The sequence below is a fragment of the Carcharodon carcharias genome, chromosome 23, assembly GCF_017639515.1.
Source record: "Carcharodon carcharias isolate sCarCar2 chromosome 23, sCarCar2.pri, whole genome shotgun sequence".
Taxonomy (NCBI): domain Eukaryota; kingdom Metazoa; phylum Chordata; class Chondrichthyes; order Lamniformes; family Lamnidae; genus Carcharodon; species Carcharodon carcharias.
The window spans coordinates 1,534,937-1,558,127 of NC_054489.1; the positions used below are offsets into that span (position 1 = coordinate 1,534,937).

The following is a 23,191-nucleotide window of genomic DNA, read 5'->3' on the forward strand; positions in this document are numbered from 1 at the left end:
TGTTTCCCCTGGTTTGGAGGTTTAGAAACAGGTGACAGAGTCTCTGAATAAGGGGTAAGCCATTTAGGACCAAGATGAGAAGGAAGTTTTTCACTCAGGGGGTGGCGAATCTTCCGAATTCTCTACCCCAGAGGGCTGTGGAGGCTCAGACACTGAGAATATGCAAAGCAGGTTTTTAGATACCAACGACACAAAGGGAAATGGGGATAGTGCAGGAAGATTGCATTGAGGCAGATGACCTGCCATGATCTTGTTAAACAGCGGAGCAGGCTCGAGGAGCTGAATGGCCTATTCCTGCACCTATGTTCCTATGTGAGAAACTATGAAATGTTGATATTCAGAGGAATTAGGGTACACACAAATCACACAAAGCTAACGAACAATAAGTAATTAGGAAAGCAAATGGCATGACAGACTTTATTACAAAGGGATAATAGTAAAGAGTCTTAGTGCAATTGTACATGTCTTTGTTGAGGCTACAACTGGAGTATTGTGTACAGCTTGGATCTCTTTACCATAGAAAGGATACACTTATCTTAGAGGGGGAGGTGTAACAAAGATTCAATAGATTGATTCCTGGGATGAGGGATTGCCTTATCAGGAGAGATTGAGTAGGCTAGGCCTTTATTCCATGGAGTTTATTAGAATAAGATCTCATTGAAACAGAAGAAATTCTTAGAGGGCTTGACAGAATACATGCTCAGAGGCTGCTTCCCAGCTGGAGAGTTCAGAACGAGGAGAAATGGTCTCAGGATAATGGGTCAATCATTTAGAACTAATGGGAGGCAAAATTTCTTTCTCAGAGGGTTGTGAATCAATTGGAATTCTCTACCCCAGAGAGTTGTGGATGCTCTGTTGATGAGTTTATTTCAGACTATGCAATATTTTGGAGGCTACAGGAACCACAGGCTATGAGGATACTGTGGGAAAGTGAAGTTGAGGTTGAGGATCAGCCATGATCATATTGAATGTTGGAGCAGGCTCGAAGGGCCGAATAGCCTACTCCTGCGCTTGGCCTATCCCACTGTTTCTAGCATTAACCAATCCCACCCATATTAGGGTCCAATTGTTGTCTTAAACTCAATTCTGTTTACTCATTTCCTGCCAGAGCCTTCTGCAAATCTGCAATCACCTGCCTCGATCTACACACACTCACCTGCATCGATCTACACACGCTCACCTGCATCGATCTACACACGCTCACCTGCATCGATCTACACACGCTCACCTGCATCGATCTACACACGCTCACCTGCATCGATCTACACACACTCACCTGCCTCGATCTACACACGCTCACCTGCCTCGATCTACACACACTCACTTACCTCAATCTACACACGCTCACCTGCCTCGATCTACACACACTCACCTGCCTCGATCTACACACGCTCACCTGCCTCGATCTGCACACGCTCACCTGCCTCGATCTACACACGCTCACCTGCCTCGATCTACACACGCTCACCTGCATCGATCTGCACACGCTCACCTGCCTCGATCTGCACAAGCTCACCTGCCTCGATCTGCACACACTCACCTGCCTCGATCTACACACGCTCACCTGCCTCGATCTGCACACGCTCACCTGCCTCGATCTGCACACGCTCACCTGCCTCGATCTGCACACGCTCACCTGCCTCGATCTGCACACGCTCACCTGCCTCGATCACACACGCTCACCTGCCTCGATCTACACACGCTCACCTGCCTCGATCTGCACACGCTCACCTGCCTCGATCTGCACACGCTCACCTGCCTCAATCTGCACACGCTCACCTGCTTCGATCTACACACGCTCACCTGCCTCGATCTACACACGCTCACCTGCCTCGATCTCCACACGCTCACCTGCTTCGATCTACACACGCTCACCTGCCTCGATCTACACACGCTTACCTGCCTCGATCTCCACACGCTCACCTGCCTCGATCTACACACACTCACCTGCCTCGATCTGCACACGCTCACCTGCCCCGATCTGCACACGCTCACCTGCCTCGATCTCCACACGCTCACCTGCCTCGATCTACACACACTCACCTGCCTCGATCTGCACACGCTCACCTGCCTCAATCTGCACACGCTCACCTGCTTCGATCTACACACGCTTACCTGCCTCGATCTCCACACGCTCAGCTGCATCGATCTGCACACGCTCACCTGCCTCGATCTACACACGCTCACCTGCCTCGATCTGCACACGCTCACCTGCCTCGATCTCCACACGCTCAGCTGCATCGATCTGCACACGCTCACCTGCCTCGATCTCCACACGCTCAGCTGCACACGCTCATATAATTAGGAGTAGGCCAATCAGCCACTCGAGCCTACTCCGCCATTCAATAAGATTAATGCTGATCGGATTGTAACCTCAACCCCACATTCCTGCCTACCCCCGATAAACTTTCACTCTCTTGTTAATCAAGAATCTATCTAGCTCTGCCTTAAAAATATTCACAGACTCTGTCTGTTTCCATTGCCTTTTGAGGAAGAGTTCCAAAGATTCACAACCCTCAGAGAAAAAATTTCACCTCATTCTTGTCTTAAATGAATGACCCTTTATTTTTAAACAGTGACCCCTGGTTCTAGATTCTCCCACAAGAGGAAACATTCTCTCCACATCCACCCTGTCAAGACCCCTCAGGATCTTAAAGGTTTCAATCAAGTTGCCTCTTACTCTTCTAAACTCCAGTGCATAAAAACCTAACCTGTCCAACCTTTCCTCACAATACAACCATCCCATTCCTGGTATTGGTCTAGTAAAGCTTCTCTGAACTGCTTCTAACGCAATTACATCTTTCTTTAAATAAGGAGACCAGTACTGTACACAATACTCCAGCTGTAGCCTCACCAGTGCCCTGTATAACTGAAGCATATCCTCCCTACTTTTGTATTCAATTCCCCTCACAATAAACAATAACATTATATTAGCTTTCCTAATTACCTGCTGTACCTGCACACTAACCTTTTGTGATTCATACACTAGGACACCCAGATCCCTCTGAATCTCCGAGCTCTGCAATCTCTCACCAGTTAGATAATAAGCTTCTTTTTTATTCTTCCTGCCAAAATGAACAATTTCACATTTGCCCACATTACACTCCATTTGCCACATCTTTTCCCACTCACTTAACCTATTTATGTCACTCTGTAGCCTCCTTATGTCTCTTCACAATTTACTTTCCTACCTACCTTTGTGTTGTCAGCAAATTAGCAACCATTCCTTCGGTCCCTTCAGCCAAATAATTTATGTAAATTATAAAAAGTTGAGGCCCCAGCACTGATTCCTGTGGCACTCCGCTCATCACATCCTGCCAACCAGAAAAAGACCAACTCATGCCAACTCTCTGCTTCCTGTTAGCTAGCCAATTTTCTATCCATGCCAACATGTTACTCCCTACACCACAAGCTTTTATTTTCTGCAATAACCTTTGATGTGGCACTTTATCAAATACCTTCTGGAAATCTAAGTACAGTACATCCACTGGTTCCCCTTTATCCACAGCACATGTGATTCCTTCAAAGAACTCCAATAAATTGGTTAAACAGGATTTCCCTTCCATAAAACCATGCTGACTCTGCCTGATTGCCTTGAATTTTTCTAAATGCCCTGCTATAACATATTTAATAATAGCTTCTAACATTTTCCCTATGACAGATGTTAGGCTAACTGGCCTGTAGTTTTCTGCTTTCTGTCTCTCTCCCTTTTTGAATAAAGGAGTTATATTTGCTATTTTCTAATCTAATGGAACCTTCTCCCTCAAAATGAATGTAAAATTCAATCATGCTCTGATTGCTGCTACCTGGGGGTGCCTTCATCAGGAGGTTATCAATTAATCCTAGCTTGCTGCTCAATATCAGGTCTAGTATCACCTGCTCTCTGGTTGGCACCAGAACATGCTGTTCTAAGAAACTATCCCAAAAACATTCTATGAACTCCTCATCTAGGCTACCTTTGCCCATCTGATTTTTCCAGTCTATATGTAGGTTAAAATCCCCCATGATTGTTGCTGTACCTTTCTGGCAAGCTCCCATTATCTCTTATTTTATACTCTGTCCTGTGTAATTACAATTAGGAGGCCTGTATACCTCTCCCACAAGTGACTTCTTGCCCTTATCATTTCTCATTTCAACCCAAACCACTTCTACATCCGTTTCCTGAACTTAGGCCATCCCTCTCTGATGCACTAATACCATAATTAATTAACAGAGCCACCCCTCCACCTTTTCCTAACTTCCTGTCCTTCCTAAATGTCACATACCCTTCAATATTCAGGTCCCAATCTATGTCACCCTGTAGCCATGTCTCTGTATCGGCTGTCAGATCGTTCTTATTTATTTCTATTTGCATTATCAGTTCATCTGTTTTGTTTCAAATACTACGTGCATTTAGATACAGAGCATTTAGTTATGTCCTTTTATTATTAGTATCTATATGGACCATGACCATTGGATTCTCCCCCTCACACTGCAAGTTCCTCTCCAGCCCTGAGCAGATGTCGCGAACTCTGGCACTGGGCAGGCAACAAAGCTGTCTGGACTCTCGCTCTTTGCTGCAGAGAACAGTGTCAATCCCCCTTACTATACTGTCCCCTACAACCACGACATTTCTTTTTGCTTCCCCGACTCGGTTGGCTTCCTGTACCATGGTGCCATGGTCAGTTTCCTCATCCACCCTGCAGCCCCCACTCTCATCCACACAAGCTGAGAGAACCTCAAACTTGTTGGACAATTGCACAGGCTCAACACTCCTGCTCTCTGGGTCCCCTTACCTGCTTCACTCGCAGTCACACCCTCCTGTACCTGGCCACTGACCAAATCAGAAGGCTTTATTCTAAGTGGTGTGACTGCCTCCTGGTATAAAGCATCCAGGTAACTTTCCCCCTCCTTGATGTGTTACAGATTCTGCAGCTCAGTGACTCTGAGCTGAAGTTCCTCAGGCTGCAAACACTTACTGCAGGCATGTTTTCCCTGGATCACAATGTTATCTAGGAGCCCCCACATTCTGCAGCTTTGACACATCACCTGTCCTGCCATCCTTAAACTGTTTTAAATAATTACTTAATTATATTAATCACTTAGGTTGCTTTCTTATATATTTTATTAACTTCACCAAATTGTGTACGATTTTTAACCCAAGGGATAGAATAGAACTTACTCACTTACCAGAAACTCTTTTACTGCTAATTACAGAATGGATTAGGTTTTAAGAACAAAATTTAAGAACAAAGTTAACACTTAGAACTCCCCCCTCACCAAACTCCAAGAGTTCACTTAGTTAGTTGCCTGCACATGCTCACCTGCCCTGATCTGCACATGCTCATCTGCACATGTCATCCACACACGCTCACCTGCACGTCATCCACACACGCTCACCTGCACACGCTCAGCTGCACACGCTCAGCTGCACACGCTCACCTGCACACGCTCAGCTGCACACGCTCACCTGCACACGCTCACCTGCACACGCTCACCTGCACACGCTCAGCTGCACACGCTCAGCTGCACACGCTCACCTGCACACGCTCACCTGCACACGCTCACCTGCACACGCTCATCTGCACGTCATCCACACACGCTCACCTGCACACGCTCACCTGCACACGCTCACCTGCACACGCTCAGCTGCACACGCTCAGCTGCACACGCTCACCTGCACACGCTCAGCTGCACACGCTCAGCTGCACACGCTCACCTGCACACGCTCACTTGCACACGTTCACCTGCACACGCTCACTTGCACACGCTCACTTGCACACGTTCACCTGCACACGCTCACTTGCACACGCTCAGCTGCACACGCTCAGCTGCACACACTCAGCTGCACACGCTCACCTGCACACGTTCACCTGCACACGCTCACCTGCACACGCTCACCTGCACACGCTCACTTGCACACGTTCACCTGCACAAGCTCACCTGTGCTTTCTCTTTTTTTTTGGTGGAGACAGAACCTGGTCATCAGTGGGCATCTTGTGAATGATGGATGATTCCTTCACTGCAAACTCGTATACCTGGAGAGAGGGCACACCACTCAGAAAATCAGGATTTATTCAGTCTCAGCTGGTGCTATGAACACAGGAATGGGGGGTGGTCATTCAGCCGCTTCAGCATGTTCTACTGTTGAAACAGATCATGACTGCCCTTTATTTTAAATTTGTTTTCCCACCTTTGTTCCTTTTCTCATAATCCTCATACACAATAAAATCTATTGATCCCAGTTGAAAGGTCTAATTGAAGCCCAATGCCCGGGGAGCTAGGTTCCAGATTTTCACCAATGGTGTGAAGTTACTGCAGGAAACTGAATGAGGTGATGCTATGAAAATTGGGTTTTAGACCAGATAATTCAACAAGGCAGAATGAATTGTTCCCCTCAGTGTCTAGACCCATGGACACACTCTACTTGTCATTCAGTAACTAGTCCTGTGAACACCGTCTTTACCGTGTTTCCATAGGGACAGCAGTTAATTTAATTCCCCAGACCTGCTCCACCACCAGTTTTCAAAAGGCACTTTTAGTCTCTGACCACCTCCTCTTCTTAGTGTAATCACAAAAATGTTTAGCATAGATTTTAATATCTCTGCTAGTTTCTTTTCAAATTCCCTTTTACTGGTTGTTCCTATCTGTTACACTTTGCTGTTTTTTGCATAATTTCTATTCACTAGGATCTGAGATACTTTTTATATCTTTGTAAACATTTTCTTTTAGTCTTTTGTTGTATCTTACCTCTTTTGTCACTGTGGCTTTTTTTTTTGCCAATAGGTTCCTTGCCTCTTAAGGTTCTAAATTGGTTCCATATCAAGTCAAATACTTTCGGAACACCTGCCACTGACCTTCTGTCATTTTCTACAGTAACAGATTTGCCCGAGAATTGGGAAGAAGTTCAGGATCAGTATCCACCCCAAACCCAGCATCAGAATCAGGCAGCAACTTGGCAAACCCAACTGGAGAGAGCGCTCCAGCGTCAAACCCTGTCCGCTCCTCCCACTTCCTCCACTTCTCCCCTTCTACCCTCCCTTCCCCTCTGTACTCTTCTGTCCCTCTCCCCTTCTCTCAAACCACTCCTCTCCCTCCTCCTTCTTCCCTGCCCCTCTCCTCTTCCCTTTTTTCCTCCACTCTCCCCCCAACTTCTCCCCCTCCCCTTCACTCCTTCTTTCCTCTGCACATCTCTCATCTCCTTCCCCCACCCCATCATCCTCTCTTTCCTCCAACCATCTCCCCATCCATCCTTCTCACCTCTCCTCTCCCCTCTTCTTCCCATTACTCCCCTGGCCCACCTCTCAGCCTTTGCTACGTAATCAATCTGAAAGCACTGATAGAGTGGGTGGGCCCATAGCACCAGTCACACAGTGACCACGATGGACAATCACTGTCTTATCCCACTGAAGACAGCCTCACCTAAAACTTGAATCTTAGTGGCTGTTTTTTTTTCAAATATAACCTTGAACTCAATCAGATTATAATTGCTATTAGGTGATTGTTCATACACGATTAGACTTTAAACAAAGTCTGACTAATTACTCATTCCTAAATTCCCACCAATACACAAATGGTCACACCAACCCCAGTCTGTACCTGCAGCTATCGCCTAAAGCTTACTAAAATCTGGACCAAATGTCCAGAAATTCCTCCCCCTCCCTTATGTGTCGAGTCTCTCAAACTCTCACTAGCTTCAATGGATCTGAGCTGGAGAGATGCAAGATGATGACATTGGCTTTGGATATGTTTACTCAGGACCATCTTGCGATTCACAACTTCCTGCAAACTGCAGTCCATACACACAACCCACTCGACCATATCGTAACTTACATTAATTATGAAAATGTTTGTCTGGTTAATTTCATTTTAACAGACTATCATGCATTAAGGGCTAAAGCACTCAACAAAATGTTACGTAACTACTGCTTCAGGCTTGCACAAACGACCGCAACTATTATAAGACAAAAAGCAACACTTCTTTCAACTTCTGCACTAAATTCTCAACATCTATTTCCCATTCATAAAGCACCTTACGATCAAGATCAGTAAACTGTTCCTGTGCGCACTCTCCTGACCTGTCTACAGATAAATAACTGTTCCTGCGCACACTCTCCTGACCTGCCTACAGATCAGTAACTGTTCCTGCAGACACTCTGCTGAGGTATCTACAGATCAGTAACTGTTCCTGTGCACACTCTGCTGAGGTATCTACAGATCAGTAACTGTTCCTGTGCACATACTCCTGACCAGTCTACGGATCAGTAACTGTTCCTGCGCACACTCTGCTGAGGTATCTACAGATCAGTAACTGTTCCTGTGCACATACTCCTGACCGGTCTACAAATGAATAACTGTGTCCGTGCACATGCTCCAGACGCATCTACAGATCAGTAACTGTTCCTGTGCACATACTCCTGACCTGTCAACAGATCTGTAACTGTTCCTGTGCACACTCTCCTGATCAGTCTACGGATCAGTAACTGTTCCTGTGCACGCTCCCCTGTCCTGTCTACAGATCAGTAATTGTTCCTGTGCACACTTTCCCGATCAGTCTACGGATCAGTAACTGTTCCCATGCACACTCTCCTGACCTGTCTACAGATCAGTAACTGTTCCCATGCACACTCTCCTGACCTGTCGAGAGATCAATAACTGTTCCTGTGCACATACACCTGACCTGTCTACAGATCAGTAACTGTTCCCACGCACAATATCCTGACCTGTCTACAGAACAGTAACTGTTCCCGTGCACACTCTCCTGACCTGTCTACTGATCAGTAACTGTTCCCGTGCACATGCTCCTAACCTGTCTACAGATCAGTAACTGTTCCTGTGCACACTCTACTGACCTGTCTACAGATCAGTAACTGTTCCCATGCACATACTCAAGACCTGAATACAGATCAGTAACTGTTCCTGTGCACACTCTCCTGACCTGTCTACAGATCATTAACTGTTCCCGTGCACATATTCCTGACCTGTGTACAGATCAGTAACTGTTCCTGTGAACATACTACTGACCTGTGTACAGATCAGTAACTGTTCCTGTGAACATACTACTGACCTGTGTACAGATCAGTAACTGTTCCTGTGAACATACTCCTGACCAGTCTACAGATCAGTAACTGTTCCTGTGCACATACTCCTGACCGGTCTACAAATGAGTAACTGTGCCCGTACACATGCTCCTGACATGTCTACAGATCAGTAACTGTTCCTGTGCACATACTCCTGACGTGTCTACAGATCAGTGACTGTTCCCGTGCGCACTCTCCTGACCTGTCGACAGATCAGTAACTGTTCCTGTGCACCGTATCCAAACCTGTCTACGGATCAGTAGCTGTTCCCGTGCACACTCTCCTGACATGTCCACAGATCAGAAACTGTTCCTGTGCACATACTCCTGACCTGTCTACAGATCAGTAACAGTTCCTGTGCACCGTCTTCTGACCTGTCTACGGATCAGTAACTGTTACCGTGCACACTCTCCTGACATGTCTACATATCAGTAACAGTTCCTGGGCACATACTCCTGACCTGTCTACAGATCAGTAACAGTTGCTCTGCACATACTCCTGACCTGTCTACAGATCAGTAACTGTTACTGTGCACATACTCCTGACCTGTATACAGATCATTAACTGTTCCCGTGCACATATTCCTGACCTGTGTACAGATCAGTAACTGTTCCTGTGAACATACTACTGACCTGTGTACAGATCAGTAACTGTTCCTGTGAACATACTACTGACCTGTGTACAGATCAGTAACTGTTCCTGTGCACATACTCCTGACCGGTCTACAAATGAGTAACTGTGCCCGTACACACTCTCCTGACCTGTCTACAGATGAGAAACTGTTCCTGCGCACACTCTCCTGACTGTCTACAGATCAGTAACTGATCCTGCGCACACTCTCCTGACCTGTCTACAGATCAGAAACTGTTCCTGTCCACATGCTCCTGAACTGTCCACACATAAATAACTGTTCCCGTTCACACTCTGCTGACCTGTCTACTGATCAGTAACTGTTCCTGTGCACACTCTCCTGATCTGTATACAGATCAGTAACTGTTCCTGTGCACACTCTGCTGACCTGTCTACAGATCAGTAACTGCTCCCATGCACACTCTAATGACATGACAACAGATCAGCAACTGTTCATGTGCGCACTCTCCTAACCAGTTTACGGATCAGTAACTTTTCCTGCGCACACTCTGCTGAGGTATCTACAGATCAGTAACTGTTCCTGTGCACATACTCCTGACCGGTCTACAAATGAATAACTGTGCCCGTGCACATGCTCCTGACGTGTCTACAGATCAGTAACTGTTCCTGTGCACATACACCTGACCTGTCTACAGATCAGTAACTGTTCCCATGTACACTCTCCTGACCTGTCGACAGATCAGTAACTGTTCCTGTGCACATACACCTGAACTGTCTACAGATCAGTAACTGTTCCCTCGCACAATCTCCTGACCTATCTGCAGATCAGTAACTCTTCCTGCACACACTCTCCTGACCTGTCTACAGATCAGTAACTGTTCCCGTGCACATACTCCTGACCTGTCTACAGATCAGTAACTGTTCCCGTGCACATGCTCCTGACCTGTCTACGGATCAGTAACTGTTCCAGTGCACACTCTCCTGACCTGTCTACAGATCAGTAACTGTTCCAGTGCACTCTCCTGACCTGTCTACTGATCAGTAACTGTTCCTGTGCACATACTCCTGACCAGTCTACAGATCAGTAACTGTTCCTGTGCACACTCTACTGACCTGTCTACAGATCAGTAACTGTTCCCATGCACATACTCAAGACCTGAATACAGATCAGTAACTGTTCCTGTGCACACTCTCCTGACCTGTCTACAGATCATTAACTGTTCCCGTGCACATATTCCTGACCTGTGTACAGATCAGTAACTGTTCCTGTGAACATACTACTGACCAGTGTACAGATCAGTAACTGTTCCTGTGAACAAACTACTGACCTGTCTACAGATCAGTAACTGTTCCTGTGAACATACTACTGACCAGTCTACAGATCAGTAGCTGTTCCTGTGCACATACTCCTGACCGGTCTACAAATGAGTAACTGTGCCCGTACACATGCTCCTGACATGTCTCCAGATCAGTAACTGTTCCTGTGCACATACTCCTGACGTGTCTACAGATCAGTAACTGTTCCCGTGTGCACTCTCCTGACCTGTCGACAGATCAGTAACTGTTCCGGGGCACCGTCTCCAAACCTGTCTACGGATCAGTAACTGTTCCCGTGTACACTCTCCTGACATGTCCACAGATCAGTAACTGTTCCTGTGCACATACTCCTGACTTGTCTACAGATCAGTAACAGTTCCTGTGCACTGTCTCCTGACCTGTCTACGGATCAGTAACTGTTCCCGCGCACATACTCCTGACCTGTCTACAGATCAGTAACAGTTCCTGTGCACATACTCCTGACCTGTCTACAGATCAGTAACTGTCCCCGTGCACATACTCCTGACCTGTCTACAGATCATTAACTGTTCCCGTGCACATACTCCTGACCTGTCGACAGATCAGTAACTGTTCCTGTGCACACTCTCCTGACTGGTATACAGATCAGTAACTGTTCCTGTGCACACTCTCCTGACCTGTCTACAGATCAGTAACTGTTCCTGCGCACACTCTCCTGACCTGTCTACAGATCAGTAACTGATCCTGCGCACACTCTCCTGACCTGTCTACAGATCAGTAACTGTTCCTGTCCACATGCTCCTGAACTGTCTACACATCAATAACTGTTCCCGTTCACACTCTGCTGACCTGTCTACTGATCAGTAACTGTTCGCGTGCACACTCTCCTGACCTGTCTACAGATCATTAACTACTCCCATGCATATACTCCTGAACTGTCTACGGATCAGTAACTGTTCCTGTGCACACTCTCCTGACCTGTGTACAGATCAGTAACTGTTCCTGTGCACACTCTCTTGACCTGTATACAGATCAGTAACTGTTCCTGTGCACACTCTCCTGACCTGTATACAGATCAGTAACTGTTCCTGTGCACACTCTCCTCACCTGTCTACAGATCAGTAACTGCTCCCATGCACACTCTAATGACGTGACAACAGATCAGCAACTGTTCATGTGCACACTGTCCTGACCAGTTCACGGATCAGTAACTTTTCATGCGCACATACTCCTGACCGGTCTACAAATGAATAACTGTGCCCGTGCACATGCTCCTGACGTGTCTACAGATCAGTAACTGTTCCTGTGCACATACACCTGACCTGTCTACAGATCAGTAACTGTTCCCATGTACACTCTCCAGACCTGTCGACAGATCAGTAACTGTTCCTGTGCACATACACCTGAACTGTCTACAGATCAGTAACTGTTTCCACGCACAATCCCCCTGACCTATCTACAGATCAGTAACTCTTCCTGCACACACTCTCCTGACCTGTCTACAGATCAGTAACTGTTCCTGTGCAAATACTCCTGACCTGTCTACAGATCAGTAACTGTTCCTGTGCACACTCTCCTGACCTGTCTACAGATCAGTAACTGTTCCTCTGCACACTCTCCTGACCTGTCTACGGATCAGTAACTGTTCCTGCACACGCTCTGCTGAGGTATCTACAGATCAGTAACTGTTCCCGTGCACATGCTCCCGACCTGTCTACAGATCAGTAACTGTTCCCGTGCACATGCTCCTGATCTGTCTACAGATCAGTAACTGTTCCTGTGCACGCTCTCCTGACCTGTCTACAGATCAGTAACTGTTCCAGTGCACACTCTCCTGACCTGTCTACTGATCAGTAACTGTTCCTGTGCACATACTCCTGACCAGTCTACAGATCAGTAACTGTTACGGTGCACATACTCCTGACCTGTCTAAAGATCAGTAACTGTTACTGTGCAGCGTCTCCTGACCTGTCTACGGATAAGCAACTGTTCCTGTGCACTTACTACTGACCTGTCTAAAGATCAGTAACTGTCCCTGTGCAAATGCCCCTGACCTGTCTGTGGATCAGTAACTGTTCCTGCGAACACTCTCCTGAGGTATCTACAGGTCAGTAACTGTTCCTGCGCACACTCTCCTGACATGTCTACAGATCAGTAAATGTTCCTGCGCACACTCTCCTGACCTGTCTACACATCAGTAACTGATCCCGTTCACACTCTCCTGACCTGTCTACAGATCAGTAACTGTTCCTGTGCACATGCTCCTGATCTGTCTACAGATCAGTAACTGTCCCTGTGCACACTCTCATGACCTGTCTACGGATCAGTAACGGTTCCCGTGCACTTTCTCCTGACATGTATACATATCAGTAACAGTTCCTGAGCACACTCTCCTGACCTGTCTACAGATCAGTAACTGATCCTGTGCACACTCTCCAGACCTGTCAGCAGATCAGTAACTGTTCCTGCGCACACTCTCCTGACCTGTCTACAGATCAGTAACTGTTCCTGTGCAAATACTCCTGACCTGTCTACAGATCAGTAACTGTTCCTGTGCACATAATCCTGACCTGTCTACAGTTCAGTAACTGTTCCTGTGCAAATACTCCTGACCTGTCTACAGATCAGTAACTGTTCCTGTGCACATACTCCTAACCTGTCTACAGATCAGTAACTGTTCCTGTGCACATACTCCTGACCTGTCTACAGATCAGTAACTGATCCTGTGCACACTCTCCAGACCTGTCTACAGATCAGTAACTGTTCCTGTGCACATACTCCTGACCTGTCTACAGATCAGTAACTGATCCTGTGCACACTCTCCAGACCTGTCTACAGATCAGTAACTGTTCCTGTGCACACTCTCCTGACCTGTCTACAGATCAGTAACTGTTCCCGTGCACACTCTCCTGACCTGTCTACAGATCAGTAACTGTTCCCATGCACATGCTCCTGACCTGTCTACAGATCAGTAACTGTTCCTGTGCACAATCTACTGATCTGTCTACAGATCAGTAACTGTTCCCATGCACATACTCAAGACCTGTATACAGATCAGTAACTGTTCCTGTGCACACTCTCCTGACCTGTCTACAGATCAGTAACTGTTCCCGTGCACACTCGCCTGACCTGTCTACAGATCATTAACTGTTCCCGTGCACATACTCCTGACCTGTCGACAGATCAGTAACTGTCCCTGTGCAAATGCCCCTGATCTGTCTGTGGATCAGTAACTGTTCCTGCGAACACTCTCCTGAGGTATCTACAGGTCAGTAACTGTTCCTGCGCACACACTCCTGACATGTCTACAGATCAGTAACTGTTCCTGTGCACACTCTCTTGACCTGTATACAGATCAGTAACTGTTCCTGTGCACACTCTCCTGACCTGTATACAGATCAGTAACTGTTCCTGTGCACACTCTCCTCACCTGTCTACAGATCAGTAACTGCTCCCATGCACACTCTAATGACGTGACAACAGATCAGCAACTGTTCATGTGCACACTCTCCTGACCAGTTCACGGATCAGTAACTTTTCATGCGCACATACTCCTGACCGGTCTACAAATGAATAACTGTGCCCGTGCACATGCTCCTGACGTGTCTACAGATCAGTAACTGTTCCTGTGCACATACACCTGAACTGTCTACAGATCAGTAACTGTTCCCACGCACAATCCCCTGACCTATCTACAGATCAGTAACTCTTCATGCACACACTCTCCTGACCTGTCTAAAGATCAGTAACTGTTCCTGTGCAAATACTCCTGACCTGTCTACAGATCAGTAACTGTTCCTGTGCACACTCTCCTGACCTGTCTACAGATCAGTAACTGTTCCCGTGCACACTCTCCTGACCTGTCGACGGATCAGTAACTGTTCCTGCACACACTCTGCTGACCTGTCTACAGATCAGTAACTGTTCCCGTGCACATGCTCCTGACCTGTCTACAGATCAGTAACTGTTCCCGTGCACATGCTCCTGACCTGTCTACAGATCAGTAACTGTTCCTGTGCACGCTCTCCTGACCTGTCTACAGATCAGTAACTGTTCCAGTGCACACTCTCCTGACCTGTCTACTGATCAGTAACTGTTCCTGTGCACATACTCCTGACCAGTCTACAGATCAGTAACTGTTACGGTGCACATACTCCTGACCTGTCTAAAGATCAGTAACTGTTACTGTGCAGCGTCTCCTGACCTGTCTACGGATAAGCAACTGTTCCTGTGCACTTACTAATGACCTGTCTAAAGATCAGTAACTGTCCCTGTGCAAATGCCCCTGACCTGTCTGTGGATCAGTAACTGTTCCTGCGAACACTCTCCTGAGGTATCTACAGGTCAGTAACTGTTCCTGCGCACACTCTCCTGACATGTCTACAGATCAGTAACTGTTCCTGCGCACACTCTCCTGACCTGTCTACACATCAGTAACTGATCCCGTTCACACTCTCCTGACCTGTCTACAGATCAGTAACTGTTCCTGTGCACATGCTCCTGATCTGTCCACAGATCAGTAACTGTCCCTGTGCACACTCTCATGACCTGTCTACGGATCAGTAACTGTTCCCGTGCACACTCTCCTGACATGTCTACATATCAGTAACAGTTCCTGTGCACACTCTCCTGACCTGTCTACAGATAAGTAACTGATCCTGTGCACACTCTCCAGACCTGTCAGCAGATCAGTAACTGTTCCTGCGCACACTCTCCTGACCTGTCTACAGATCAGTAACTGTTCCTGTGCAAATACTCCTGACCTGTCTACAGATCAGTAACTGTTCCTGTGCACATAATCCTGACCTGTCTACAGTTCAGTAACTGTTCCTGTGCAAATACTCCTGACCTGTCTACAGATCAGTAACTGTTCCTGTGCACATACTCCTAACCTGTCTACAGATCAGTAACTGTTCCTGTGCACATACTCCTGACCTGTCTACAGATCAGTAACTGATCCGGTGCACACTCTCCAGACCTGTCTACAGATCAGTAACTGTTCCTGTGCACATACTCCTGACCTGTCTACAGATCAGTAACTGATCCTGTGCACACTCTCCAGACCTGTCTACAGATCAGTAACTGTTCCTGTGCAAACTCTCCTGACCTGTCTACAGATCAGTAACTGTTCCCGTGCACACTCTCCTGACCTGTCTACAGATCAGTAACTGCTCCCATGCACATGCTCCTGACCTGTCTACAGATCATTAACTGTTCCTCTGCACAATCTACTGATCTGTCTACAGATCAGTAACTGTTCCCATGCACATACTCAAGACCTGTATACAGATCAGTAACTGTTCCTGTGCACACTCTCCTGACCTGTCTACAGATCAGTAACTGTTCCCGTGCACACTCGCCTGACCTGTCTACAGATCATTAACTGTTCCTGTGCACATACTCCTGACCTGTCGACAGATCAGTAACTGTCCCTGTGCACACTCTCCTGACCTGTCTGTGGATCAGTAACTGTTCCTGCGAACACTCTCCTGAGGTATCTACAGGTCAGTAACTGTTCCTGTGCACACTCTCCTGACCTGTCTACAGATCAGTAACTGTTCCTCTGCACACTCTCCTGACCTGTCGACGGATCAGTAACTGTTCCTGCACACACTCTGCTGAGGTATCTACAGATCAGTAACTGTTCCCGTGCACATGCTCCTGACCTGTCTACAGATCAGTAACTGTTCCCGTGCACATGCTCCTGATCTGTCTACAGATCAGTAACTGTTCCTGTGCACGCTCTCCTGACCTGTCTACAGATCAGTAACTGTTCCAGTGCACACTCTCCTGACCTGTCTACTGATCAGTAACTGTTCCTGTGCACATACTCCTGACCAGTCTACAGATCAGTAACTGTTACGGTGCACATACTCCTGACCTGTCTAAAGTTCAGTAACTGTTACTGTGCAGCGTCTCCTGACCTGTCTACGGATAAGCAACTGTTCCTGTGCACTTACTACTGACCTGTCTAAAGATCAGTAACTGTCCCTGTGCAAATGCCCCTGACCTGTCTGTGGATCAGTAACTGTTCCTGCGAACACTCTCCTGAGGTATCTACAGGTCAGTAACTGTTCCTGCGCACACTCTCCTGACATGTCTACAGATCAGTAACTGTTCCTGCGCACACTCTCCTGACCTGTCTACACATCAGTAACTGATCCCGTTCACACTCTCCTGACCTGTCTACAGATCAGTAACTGTTCCTGTGCACATGCTCCTGATCTGTCCACAGATCAGTAACTGTCCCTGTGCACACTCTCATGACCTGTCTACGGATCAGTAACTGTTCCCGTGCACACTCTCCTGACATGTCTACATATCAGTAACAGTTCCTGTGCACACTCTCCTGACCTGTCTACAGATCAGTAACTGATCCTGTGCACACTCTCCAGACCTGTCAGCAGATCAGTAACTGTTCCTGCGCACACTCTCCTGACCTGTCTACAGATCAGTAACTGTTCCTGTGCAAATACTCCTGACCTGTCTACAGATCAGTAACTGTTCCTGTGCACATAATCCTGACCTGTCTACAGTTCAGTAACTGTTCCTGTGCAAATACTCCTGACCTGTCTACAGATCAGTAACTGTTCCTGTGCACATACTCCTAACCTGTCTACAGATCAGTAACTGTTCCTGTGCACATACTCCTGACCTGTCTACAGATCAGTAACTGTTCCGGTGCACACTCTCCAGACCTGTCTACAGATCAGTAACTGTTCCTGTGCACATACTCCTGACCTGTCTACAGATCAGTAACTGATCCTGTGCACACTCTCCAGACCTGTCTACAGATCAGTAACTGTTCCTGTGCACACTCTCCTGACCTGTCTACAGATCAGTAACTGTTCCCGTGCACACTCTCCTGACCTGTCTACAGATCAGTAACTGTTCCCATGCACATGCTATTGACCTGTCTACAGATCAGTAACTGTTCCTGTGCACAGTCTACTGAACTTTCTACAGATCAGTAACTGTTCCCAGGCACCTATACCAGACCTTTATACAGATCAGTAACTGTTCCTGTGCACACTCTCCTGACCTGTCTACAGATCAGTAACTGTCCCCGTGCACACTCTCCTGACCTGTCCACAGATCATTAACTGATCCCCGGCACATACTCCTGACCTGTCGACAGATCAGTAACTGTCCCTGTGCAAATGCCCCTGACCTGTCTGTGGATCAGTAACTGTTCCTGCGAACACTCTCCTGAGGTATCTACAGGTCAGTAACTGTTCCTGCGCACACTCTCCTGACATGTCTACAGATCAGTAACTGTTCCTGCGCACACTCTCCTGACCTGTCTACACATCAGTAACTGATCCCGTTCACACTCTCCTGACCTGTCTACAGATCAGTAACTGTTCCTGTGCACATGCTCCTGATCTGTCTACAGATCAGTAACTGTTGCTGTGCACACTCTCTTGACCTGTATACAGATCAGTAACTGTTCCTGTGCACACTCTCCTGACATGTATACAAATCAGTAACTATTCCTGTGCACACTCTCCTGACCTGTCTACAGATCAGTAACTGCTCCCATGCACACTCTAATGACGTGTCAACAGATCAGCAACTATTCATGTGCACACTCTCCTGACCAGTTTACGGATCAGTAACTTTTCATGCGCACATACTCCTGACCGGTCTACAAATGAATAACTGTGCCCGTGCACATGCTCCTGACGTGTCTACAGATCAGTAACTGTTCCTGTGCACATACACCTGACCTGTCTACAGATCAGTAACTGTTCCCACGCACAATTTCCTGACCTGTCTACAGATCAGTAACTGTTCCCACGCACAATTTCCTGACCTGTCTACAGATCAGTAACTGTTCCTGCGCACACTCTACTGACCTGTCTACAGATCAGTAATTGCTCCCGTGCAAATGCTCCTGACCAGTCTACAGATCAGTAACTGTTCCTGTGCACACTCTCCTGACCTGTCTACAGATCAGTAACTGTTCATGTGCACACTCTCCTGACCTGTCTACGGATCAGTAACTGTTCCTGCGCACACTCTGCTGAGGTATCTACAGATCAGTAACTGTTCCCGTGCACATGCTCCTGACCTGTCTACAGATCAGTAACTGTTCCCGTGCACATGCTCCTGACCTGTCTACAGATCAGTAACTGTTCCTGTGCACACTCTCCTGACCTGTCTACAGATCAGTAACTGTTCCAGTGCACACTCTCCTGACCTGTCTACTGATCAGTAACTGTTCCTGTGCACATACTCCTGACCAGTCTACAGATCAGTAACTGTTACGGTGCACATACTCCTGACCTGTCTAAAGATCAGTAACTGTTCCTGTGCAGCGTCTCCTGACCTGTCTACGGATAAGCAACTGTTCCTGTGCACTTACTACTGACCTGTCTAAAGATCAGTAACTGTCCCTGTGCAAATGCCCCTGACCTGTCTGTGGATCAGTAACTGTTCCTGCGAACACTCTCCTGAGGTATCTACAGGTCAGTAACTGTTCCTGCGCACACTCTCCTGACATGTCTACAGATCAGTAACAGTTCCTGTGCACACTCTCCTGACCTGTCTACAGATCAGTAACTGATCCTGTGCACACTCTCCAGACCTGTCAGCAGATCAGTAACTGTTCCTGCGCACACTCTCCTGACCTGTCTACAGATCAGTAACTGTTCCTGTGCAAATACTCCTGACCTGTCTACAGATCAGTAACTGTTCCTGTGCACATAATCCTGACCTGTCTACAGTTCAGTAACTGTTCCTGTGCAAATACTCCTGACCTGTCTACAGATCAGTAACTGTTCCTGTGCAAATACTCCTGACCTGTCTACAGATCAGTAACTGTTCCTGTGCACATACTCCTGACCTGTCTACAGTTCAGTAACTGTTCCTGTGCACATACTCCTGACCTGTCTACAGATCAGTAACTGATCCTGTGCACACTCTCCAGACCTGTCTACAGATCAGTAACTGTTCCTGTGCACATACTCCTGACCTGTCTACAGATCAGTAACTGATCCTGTGCACACTCTCCAGACCTGTCTACAGATCAGTAACTGTTCCTGTGCACACTCTCCTGACCTGTCTACAGATCAGTAACTGTTCCCGTGCACACTCTCCTGACCTGTCTACAGATCAGTAACTGTTCCCATGCACATGCTCCTGACCTGTCTACAGATCAGTAACTGTTCCTGTGCACAATCTACTGATCTGTCTACAGATCAGTAACTGTTCCCATGCACATACTCAAGACCTGTATACAGATCAGTAACTGTTCCTGTGCACACTCTCCTGACCTGTCTACAGATCAGTAACTGTTCCCGTGCACACTCTCCTGACCTGTCTACAGATCATTAACTGTTCCCGTGCACATACTCCTGACCTGTCGACAGATCAGTAACTGTCCCTGTGCACACTCTCCTGACCTGTCTGTGGATCAGTAACTGTTCCTGCGAACACTCTCCTGAGGTATCTACAGGTCAGTAACTGTTCCTGTGCACACTCTCCTGACCTGTCTACAGATCAGTAACTGTTCCTCTGCACACTCTCCTGACCTGTCGACGGATCAGTAACTGTTCCTGCACACACTCTGCTGAGGTATCTACAGATCAGTAACTGTTCCCGTGCACATGCTCCTGACCTGTCTACAGATCAGTAACTGTTCCCGTGCACATGCTCCTGATCTGTCTACAGATCAGTAACTGTTCCTGTGCACGCTCTCCTGACCTGTCTACAGATCAGTAACTGTTCCAGTGCACACTCTCCTGACCTGTCTACTGATCAGTAACTGTTCCTGTGCACATACTCCTGACCAGTCTACAGATCAGTAACTGTTACGGTGCACATACTCCTGACCTGTCTAAAGATCAGTAACTGTTACTGTGCAGCGTCTCCTGACCTGTCTACGGATAAGCAACTGTTCCTGTGCACTTACTACTGACCTGTCTAAAGATCAGTAACTGTCCCTGTGCAAATGCCCCTGACCTGTCTGTGGATCAGTAACTGTTCCTGTGCACACTCTCCTGAGGTATCTACAGGTCAGTAACTGTTCCTGTGCACACTCTCCTGACCTGTGTACAGATCAGTAACTGTTCCTGTGCACACTCTCCTGACCTGTCTACACATCAGTAACTGTTCCCGTTCACACTCTCCTGACCTGTCTACAGATCAGTAACTGTTCCTGTGCACATGCTCCTGACCTGTCCACAGATCAGTAACTGTCCCTGTGCACACTCTCATGACCTGTCTACGGATCAGTAACTGTTCCCGTGCACACTCTCCTGACATGTCTACATATCAGTAACAGTTCCTGTGCACACTCTCCTGACCTGTCTACAGATCAGTAACTGATCCTGTGCACACTCTCCAGACCTGTCAGCAGATCAGTAACTGTTCCTGCGCACACTCTCCTGACCTGTCTACAGATCAGTAACTGTTCCTGTGCAAATACTCCTGACCTGTCTACAGATCAGTAACTGTTCCTGTGCACATAATCCTGACCTGTCTACAGTTCAGTAACTGTTCCTGTGCAAATACTCCTGACCTGTCTACAGATCAGTAACTGTTCCTGTGCACATACTCCTAACCTGTCTACAGATCAGTAACTGTTCCTGTGCACATACTCCTGACCTGTCTACAGATCAGTAACTGTTCCTGTGCACTTACTACTGACCTGTCTACAGGTCAGTAACTGTTCCTGTGCACTTACTACTGACCTGTCTACAGGTCAGTAACTGTTCCTGTGCAGCGTCTCCTGACCTGTCTAAAGATCAGTAACTGTCCCTGTGCACACTCTCCTGACCTGTCTACAGATCAGTAACTGTTCCCGTGCACACTCTCCTGACCTGTCTACAGATCAGTAACTGTTCCCATGCACATGCTCCTGACCTGTCTACAGATCAGTAACTGTTCCTGTGCACAATCTACTGATCTGTCTACAGATCAGTAACTGTTCCCATGCACATACTCAAGACCTGTATACAGATCAGTAACTGTTCCTGTGCACACTCTCCTGACCTGTCTACAGATCAGTAACTGTTCCCGTGCACACTCGCCTGACCTGTCTACAGATCATTAACTGTTCCCGTGCACATACTCCTGACCTGTCGACAGATCAGTAACTGTCCCTGTGCAAATGCCCCTGACCTGTCTGTGGATCAGTAACTGTCCCTGCGAACACTCTCCTGAGGTATCTACAGGTCAGTAACTGTTCCTGTGCACACTCTCCTGACCTGTCTACAGATCAGTAACTGTTCCTGCACACACTCTCCTGACCTGTCTACAGATCAGTAACTGATCCCGTTCACACTCTCCTGACCTGTCTACAGATCAGTAACTGTTCCTGTGCACATGCTCCTGATCTGTCTACAGATCAGTAACTGTTGCTGTGCACACTCTCTTGACCTGTATACAGATCAGTAACTGTTCCTGTGCACACTCTCCTGACTGGTACACAGATCAGTAACTGTTCCTGTGCACACTCTCCTGTCCTGTCTACAGATCAGTAACAGTTCCCATGCACACTCTAATGACGTGTCAACAGATCAGCAACTGTTCATGTGCACACTCTCCTGACCAGTTCACGGATCAGTAACTTTTCATGCGCACATACTCCTGACCGGTCTACAAATGAATAACTGTGCCCGTGCACATGCTCCTGACGTGTCTACAGATCAGTAACTGTTCCTGTGCACATACACCTGACCTGTCTACAGATCAGTAACTGTTCCCATGTACACTCTCCTGACCTGTCGACAGATCAGTAACTGTTCCTGTGCACATACACCTGACCTATCTACAGATCAGTAACTCTTCCTGCACACACTCTCCTGACCTGTCTACAGATCAGTAACTGTTCCTGTGCAAATACTCCTGACCTGTCTACAGATCAGTAACTGTTCCTGTGCACACTCTCCTGACCTGTCTACAGATCAGTAACTGTTCCTGTGCACACTCTCCTGACCTGTCTACGGATCAGTAACTGTTCCTGCACACACTCTGCTGAGGTATCTACAGATCAGTAACTGTTCCCGTGCACATGCTCCTGACCTGTCTACAGATCAGTAACTGTTCCCGTGCACATGCTCCTGACCTGTCTACAGATCAGTAACTGTTCCTGTGCACACTCTCCTGACCTGTCTACAGATCAGTAACTGTTCCAGTGCACACTCTCCTGACCTGTCTACTGATCAGTAACTGTTCCTGTGCACATACTCCTGACCAGTCTACAGATCAGTAACTGTTACGGGGCACATACTCCTGAC

General features: G+C 47.3%; 1 protein-coding gene across 9 annotated transcripts in view; it reads right to left on the reverse strand.

Moving 5' to 3' along the window:
• ezh1 (enhancer of zeste 1 polycomb repressive complex 2 subunit) overlaps positions 1–23,191 on the reverse strand; it is a 182,131-nt gene that overhangs the window by 25,253 nt on the left and 133,687 nt on the right. For all 9 annotated transcript variants that reach the window (XR_005941287.1, XR_005941288.1, XM_041173292.1 and 6 more), the window contains one exon: positions 5,923–6,017. Coding sequence is in view for 7 of the 9 variants with exons in the window: in XM_041173292.1 (XP_041029226.1) it covers positions 5,923–6,017 (95 nt within the window). In the remaining 2 variants the exon portion in view is untranslated. The remainder of the gene's footprint in view (positions 1–5,922; positions 6,018–23,191) is intronic.